An 8,080-nucleotide genomic window follows, 5' to 3' on the forward strand; every position below is an offset into this window, starting at 1 on the left:
ATGGAAAATGTGAAGTTCATCAAATTCCAAGCCCAAGTCAAAATAGCGCCTAAGGGGTAGATAGGGTGCCAAAACCATCATGTCATAGAATTCATGGAATTGCGCCCAAGTCAAGGTAGGGGCACCAAATCTATGGGGTGGTGGAAGGTCACAAGAACGTGGAATTCCAGGAGTAAGTGAATCCAACGCCCATGCCTTGGGAAGGGTGCCAAATGAGGTGAGTTCAAGGAAAAGTCAAAGGCATCAAGGATTCATAGCAAAGGAGAAATGGCACCCATAGAGGAAGAATGGCGCCAAAGTGAGGTTAGCGGGGAAAATTCACAAACAATGAAATTCCTCCTTCAATGTCAAATTCCACCCAAGACATTTGCATTGCGCCAAAGAAAGGTCAAGATGGAAAGCTTGAAGGATGTTAAATTCCATGACAAGGTGAAACTTCTACCCTGGTATGTAGTAAGGCGCTAAAATCAATTGGCCAGGGAAAGTCTCCAAAACTCATGACTTTCCTCCATCAAAATGAATTCCACACCCAAGTTGGAAATTGAGGAAATTTTCGAAGGCATGAAAATCCAGGGGCCGAGAATGGAATGAAAAGCAAGAAATCCCCTCTAAGACAAAATTTTAAAACTTCCATTTTTAGGCATCAAATCTTGTTAGAATCCGAAATTTTTTGCAGATTTGGACTCGTAAGAGAATTCTCTCTCCTGGACCTGGGTCCTAAATTTAGGGAACTTCCTAAATAATAGCAGATGTTAAAAAATTGTTGAAAATCTCTTCCAAAGAAAGGAAAGTTCAAAAACCTTCAAGAAAATGTTTCCAGAGTCAGATTCTCTCTCCTAAAGTTTTCTCTCTCCAAGGGTTTCTCGCCAAGTGGCAGCCAAGTCAACACATATTGAATTAATGGTAGATTCCTTTTGCATGTGGTCATCATGTCCAAGAGATGATGGTGCATTTATGGTTTCATGGTGGCACGTTCATTGCTGGAATGTTTGACCAAGGGGCGACTAAGTCAATGCATGGCGGGGTGGTGGAGCATCTTTTGCATGTTGTCATTGCATGCGAGAAAGGTGGACACTTATGACAACATGGCAATTTTGCATGTAAAACATTCAATGCATGTGGACGAATTTGGTATAGATAGTGCATTTAATGCACAAATGGATGTTATTTTGGGTACTTCTGAATTAATTGTATAAGGGCATGATGGGTTATTAATTGTTGATTCCCACCTTGTTGCATCAAGTATGGGGAATCTTTTAGGGAAAATCCTCATTATGGTTTTGCATGTAATCATGGCCTAGGGCCTATATAAAAGGGTAACCCCCCTCATTTGTAGGAAGAGGGAGATTTGTATGAAATTGTTACGATAAGTTTTGATATAATAAAAGTGAAACATTGTTCTTTGATGGTGTCCACTTAAGTTATTTTTTCAAGACTTGCATGGTTTCACCTTCCTCACTTAGAGTAGAATTTTATTTTCTCAGTTGTTAGATAAAGTGCTTTGATTTCAATGGAGAATGTAATGGTGTTTGATGAATTCCAATGGTTCATACTTTTTGTATCTTGCTGATTGTAAGTTGCAGTGTAAAGTTAGCCTGAACCCCCAAATTTATGCTAAGTTCGATTGTGAATAGTCGTTTGGATTGCGTCGTGTAGGGTATTCAAATGCACTTTCTCAATGTGAAAATCCTTCAACGTCCTTAGAAGATTGCCCCAATTCTTGCGGAGTTATAGTTAAACTTGGCGAAGCAGAGCTTGGTTTATTTGGAATTTGTCCACTAAAGCATTATCTATTGATATCACTACCCTTAGAAGTATATTTAGATCCTTCTAAACCCTTTCCCCTTTATTTTCAGTTCCTTTTAGTTCATTCGAAGCAAAAGCATCATAGAATCGCTATATCCGATGATGGATTTCTAGCCACAACAAAGAAGTGAAAGAACAATCAAGACGTAATGCCCCTTGGATTACCAGCATATCACATCTACCAACTGAGTCACGTCTGAAGCATAAAGGAACCTTGGAGTGAGCCGTTTAATCTTTTTGCAATCTTAGCATACGACCTAACCTTGATCAAGAGAGAGTAAGGTGACCGTTGGTAACTTCATTCTATGTTCAACGTAGTCATAAAAAACACATCAGCTGACCCAAATCTCAAGTCTTCAAAAGAATGATTCTTTTAAGGTTCATGGAGTGTTGTGTGCGCAGCAAATCGTTGCACTCATTTATTCAAGTGCTATACACAACTTCAGTGACAAAGGAGTTGTAGCACGAAGAGGCCTCGAGACTAGAAAATTTGAAGCCTTCAAAGTCATGGTTGTTGACGGATTTACTCTTTCATGCTCATGGAGAATTCCACAATTGAGTATACAATAGGGCAACTATGAAGTCAAAGATGATTTTTATGTGGTGAACATTGCAGACACCAATGCTGTTCTTGGCATCCAATGGTTCTGCTCTTTAGGAGAGATCAATCTGAATTTGTAGACAATGGAGCTGAAATCACTAAGGCAAAGGAAAGGTACTACGGGAGACCAGACAAAACTAATTGAATTTGTGGTAACATTACAAAATGATGCACTGAATTGGTATAGGAAGACATATCACCAACAAGAAAGAGGATTTGCTATCCAGTTTTAAATTTTCCATTTTTTTAATAAACATCTGTAAAAAAACTTGTGAATAGTTTGAAAATGCAAAACATCTGTAAAAAAACTACAGCTAGAATGGAGCTGAAATTGTAGACAATGGAGCTGAAATCACTAAGGCAAAGGAAAGGTACTACGGGAGACCAGACAAAACTAATTGAATTTGTGGTAACATTACAAAATGATGCACTGAATTGGTATAGGAAGACATATCACCAACAAGAAAGAGGATTTGCTATCCAGTTTTAAATTTTCCATTTTTTTAATAAACATCTGTAAAAAAACTACAGCTAGAATGGTGGGACAAATAAAAAGAGTTGCAGTGTGCCTGATAAGCACCATCTAATTTCTAAAGTTTGTGAATAGTTTGAAAATGCAAAACATCTGTAAGAAAACTTCTTTCAGGTAATCACTTAGGTATTTTTCAAGCTTCCAAGTACCTTCTTGTGTGCTTAAGAATAAAGCTGTAACTTGTGTATACACTGAAATACGCTCTCATTGATGCACAACAAGTTGGGAATGGAGGACAGGATGTATGCTGTTGTTCCCTGCAAAGACCACCCTTTTAATACTTGATCAAGTCGGAAGAGCCATATAAATTCAATCTAAGACCAATATTATTTCAGCATAAGCTCTCTACTATAAATCAAGCAAATGCTTTCACTTTACCTCTTTGTAAAATAAGCAATGACCAACATCCATCTTGTGACTAAGGAAGGCCATTAATGTAGAATCTGCTGCACAAAGATTGTCGCCAGAACCTGTACCTATTTCTTTAGAAGGCGATCCACGATCATTTTCACTAGTGCCAGGGTTTTCGATTCTTCACCTTTCTTCACCGTAACCATACAGACTTTTTCTATTGTAGAACGGTTTAACAAAGTCTTCAGATGCAGACACTTGAAATTTTCTAGATAATGTCTTATTAATTCTTGGTCGGTAATTGCAGTTACAACGATCCATTCTCCTCTGCCCAGGCGCTGGTACGGACCTGGGTTAGGTCCTATCTGTATAAACTCAGGTGCAGTAGCGCTATCAACCACCACAACAGTGCATACAATGATTGCACTCAACAAACTATGTTGTAGTATTAATTTTAGCTTGTCTTCTAAATCATTTTCCTGGATATTAATTTGAATGACTGCATCATCACCAACCCAATCAGAAAGTAAATGTGATCGTAGAGTTGATTTGGCTCCATCCACTGCGATCCCAATTGCAGCCATATACTCTGACGGCACCCTCTGAAATAGGAATGAAAAATATGTCTTAAAAAGGCTAAATAGTGAGTAGTTTTACTGAGGGAAAAAACTACAGGTCTTCTCAATTCCAGGATAGATTACTTCTAATTATGATTTAAATATTATTAAAAATAATCTAGAATCAGATGTACTTTAAAGAAAAATAAGAAAACAAGGCTTTAGATCCATAAGACGCTAAAAAAAACAACTCTTTCAATATGGCAAACATAATGTGAGAATTAAATACCTGTAACCTGTGAGTTAAATTCCGTATGACTGCATTGCTGCACAGTAAAAGTTGCATATTTTTCAATGCAGGCAACTCTTCAATACCTGATATGTCCTGCAGCTTAATAGTAAGTTTTTCAAGACATGCAAGATTTGGCAGCTCTTGAAGCTCTGGACATTTAGTTATTTCAAGCTCTGTCAGATCAGCAATTCCCTTCAGGCTCTTCAAATTATTTAAAAAACGCAACTCAAGACTTTTCAGATTCCCACATCCATCAATGATAATCCTCTGCAAGCAACTTAGACCTACAAGATGTGGCAATTTTTCAAGCTCGGGACAGAGACGAATGCTGAATTCTACAAGTTTTGGAAGAAAACACATTTCTACTGTTTTCAAATTTTTGCAATCAGCAAATGCAAGGCAATTTAGCTTTTCACATCTACCAATTGTAACCATCTGCAGGCAGCTCAGATGGGCAAGACATGGCAATTCTTCAAGTTCTGAGCATTGATTAATATTCAGAGTTACAAGATTTGCAAGATCGGATATACCTGATACACTTTTACAATTTTGACAATCATTCAGCAGAAGACTATTCAATGCAGTTACCCTTTTCAAATCCAAAGTAACCAGGTTTTTCATGAAACTAAGGGCGACTGATTGCAAGTTTTCACATCTATGCAACTCAAGACGATTCAGCTTCTCACATCTACCTATCGTAACCGTCTGTAGCACTGTCAGATGGTCAAGACATGGCAATTCTTCAAGTATTGAACATCTATTAATGTTTAAGGTTACAAGATTTGGAAGACCAGATATTCCTGAGACAATTTTCAAGTTTTTACAGTTAGTCAACTCAAGATTATTGAGGCTTGATACCATTTTCAAATCTAGTTCAATCAGGCCTTCCATGGATGTAAGGACAAGAGATTTGATATTGGGATAATGGAATCCGCTAACCAAGACCTTGGTTACCAGATGTTGGTCGAAAATCTCTAGCTTTTGAAGGCTACACATGGGGCATTGAACAGGAAGGGACTGTCCCCTGTTATTCAAATCCAATATTCCTCTTACTCTGACATTAGAGAAATTATAGATACTTGAAATAGCTGGCTCTCCACTTCTACAAGACGCGAGTTCTACACTTAATTTGGAAGGCCCCAAAACCAAACATTTAGGATTAAGTATAAGGGATTCTAAAAAGGACCACCCTTCAATTGTCATGTTATCTACGCTTACTAATATTTTTTCTAAATCATTTGACTTGCCCAACAAATCTGGTCCCTCTAAATCATTTGACTTGCCCAACAAATCTGGTCCCTCTACAAAAATGGTTTGATAAAGCTGCAGCTCTTTCAGCGAGGAAGATGCCTGAAATTCAGAATAAATTTGTCTCAATTTTTCAGTCGTAAACAACAAACTGTTATTACAGAATGGAAACTTATTTTCCAATAAGATAACATACCTGTGCATCACTTTGCCACAACCTTTTGAGATCACCATTCATTATTTTTAAAAACTGCAATTTTTTTAGAGGAATCCACGGAGGAATGCATTCCCATTGTCGCCGATTGAAGTCAAGTTCAAGCCATAGCAAAGAAGCTGGTTTCGGAATCAAGCCATCCGAATTTGCTAAAAAATATGTAATTTCAGCACCCATGGAGCTGTCTACAATCGACTGGAAACACCTCCAGTTAGGACTGTCCCTACTGTCAAGAATTTTTTGGAATCCCATTGATTCCTGCATTTAAAGATCAAGGTCAAAATTGAGCTGCATTAAGAGAAAGAAAGGTTCGATATATCGAAAAAATTTGCAACAAGTAATGAGGAACCAACCAGATCCCTAAGATTATCAGGAGACCACAGGCGTTGAGTTTTAACTTCAGTTGCCCTTTCTCTTCCCAAGTCCCGCAGGAGGTCATGCATTGTCAACACGGGCTCCTTATTCCACCTATATTCAATTTCTTCCACAATACCTTTTTCTTTTAGTTTTCCCAATGCATAATGAGCGTTCCATCCGGAACCCTCCCATACTCTGATGGCCACACTCTTTGATTTATCAACAAAAAAACATGCCATATCCATGAACACGTTTTCTTCCTCTCTGTCCAATGTCTCGAGACTTATTTTGAGGCTGTCCTTTATGTCTCCATGCAGTAAGCCCTTATATTTATTCAAAACCCACTGACAATCATTGGGGTTTCTACCACGAATATGCCTGCCCAGAACTCGAAGATACAGAGGTAAGCCTCTGCTTACATCTATGAAGTCCTTAACCACTTCCCTGTATCCATCAGCCGGATGGCGTTGCTCGAAAGCATGCCAACAAAATAGCTCTGATCCATGTTCTTGAGTCATAACTTTCAATTTATAGCGAATAGAAATTTGAGCGTTTCTGAGCACACCTTCATCACGGGTTGTAACAATTGCTAAGCTGTTACCTAAATTTTTCAAGATAGGAAAAGCTTGTAACTGGTCCAAATGATCAATATCATCTAAAACAATAAGGAAACGCTTGTCTACACTTTTAAAGCGCTTCATGAGATAGCTGATCCCATCCTCTTTACATCCAAATTCGCGATGATCTTTTCGAAGTAAATCTTTAAGAAGTTTACACTGTAATGAAGGCAATTTCCCCATTTTAGATGCTTCTCGAACATTAGCTAGAAAACATGCCCCGTGGTACTCTGATCTTCTCCGATTGAAGAACTCTCTGGCCAGAGTCGACTTCCCGATCCCACCCATACCAACGATTCCGAGAATGTTGGCCTGCCCTTCCTCCTTTCTCTTCTGGTAGAATCTTTCAAAATCTTCTACCAGCTTATCAAGTCCCACGGAATGTTCTGCAACATATTCAGGTGCTTTCCTCTCCAACTCTTTCTTCACTTCTACCACTATGCTTTCACATAGATCGCTATCACTGAAATTACAAGGAAAAATAGGGTTTCATAAAAATGACATCTATGCTTCAACTAATATCAATAAATTTTGTGAAAAGTAAATGGAATAGATTTAAAAACAACATAGAAGAAGCTTTACTTCTTATACTTGCTGGATTCAAAGCCAGCGGTAAGTGATTCATTTTTCAGGGCATTTTTCCAGGCCTCAAGCTGCTCTCCGTTACACCTCCCCTTCTGTGTGTGAGTCACAAATGCATCAGCATACTTTCCTGCTTCAACGTGGCGGAGATCAGAAGGCTGCACACCGTCATAAAACACAGGAATGATCATGGCAGTTGTTTGTAACATTAAGACCAGCTCCTCCAAACACCAGACTGATTCTGCGTATTTTGGGGAGAAGATAGCTATGTGAACTGTAGCGGATCGGATGGCAGTAGTAATTGTAGAAGGAAACGAGCATCCAATTTCCTTCTCTTCGGAATCAAGAAACACTTGCGCATCCAAATCCTGAAGGGAATTGTAAAGCTGAAGAGCCAAAGTTGTTTTAACATCAGGGCCTCTGTGGTTAATGAAGACATCATACTCTTTTGGACATTCCTCTACTAGTCTCGATCCTTGGGAAGGTTCAATTACAGAGAGATGACGAGGTTCCTCACTATGTAGGCCAGACCAGGAGGAAGATGCCATGGATAAAAGAACGGAAACAGTGAAAACGGGAGGTATTTCGAGTTGGGAGGAAGAACAGAACGAAATGAGTGTGCAGGGTAAGGTAGAACAAGAGACCGTTGTGCCCCTTAGCGTGGTATTTACTCCGAGCCGTTAATAATGGTCCAGCGGAATTTGACGGTCCGCGGAACTCTTTTTCCGCTGGAGGATTATTCATCCTTTTTAGGTATTTGTTTTAATATAAGTTATGTTTTATAATTTGACTGTCTGCGGAATTCTATGGTTAAGTGTGTTTGAGTTGGAGTAGTAATGGAATGGGTGACTTCCCTCAAAATCCCAATGCTTCACCCATGTAAGCATCACCTAGTTGGAATAATACTTGAATGGGTGACCTCC

At 38.8% G+C, this 8,080-nt stretch overlaps 1 protein-coding gene across 1 annotated transcript; it reads right to left on the minus strand.

The window, feature by feature from the left end:
* Positions 1 to 2,888: 2,888 nt before the first annotated feature.
* On the minus strand, positions 2,889 to 7,865 carry LOC131069337 (disease resistance protein Roq1). Its single transcript, XM_058004703.2, has 6 exons — positions 7,158 to 7,865; positions 5,955 to 7,038; positions 5,584 to 5,859; positions 4,137 to 5,489; positions 3,318 to 3,892; positions 2,889 to 3,196 (listed from the first exon to the last, which is right to left on the minus strand). Exons 1-5 carry the CDS (start codon positions 7,703 to 7,705, stop codon positions 3,416 to 3,418), a joined length of 3,738 nt encoding a protein of 1,245 aa, XP_057860686.2. The 5' UTR covers positions 7,706 to 7,865; the 3' UTR covers positions 2,889 to 3,196; positions 3,318 to 3,415.
* Between the last annotated feature and the right edge of the window lie 215 nt (positions 7,866 to 8,080).

The sequence above is a fragment of the Cryptomeria japonica genome, chromosome 7, assembly GCF_030272615.1.
Source record: "Cryptomeria japonica chromosome 7, Sugi_1.0, whole genome shotgun sequence".
In the NCBI taxonomy this organism is placed as follows: domain Eukaryota; kingdom Viridiplantae; phylum Streptophyta; class Pinopsida; order Cupressales; family Cupressaceae; genus Cryptomeria; species Cryptomeria japonica.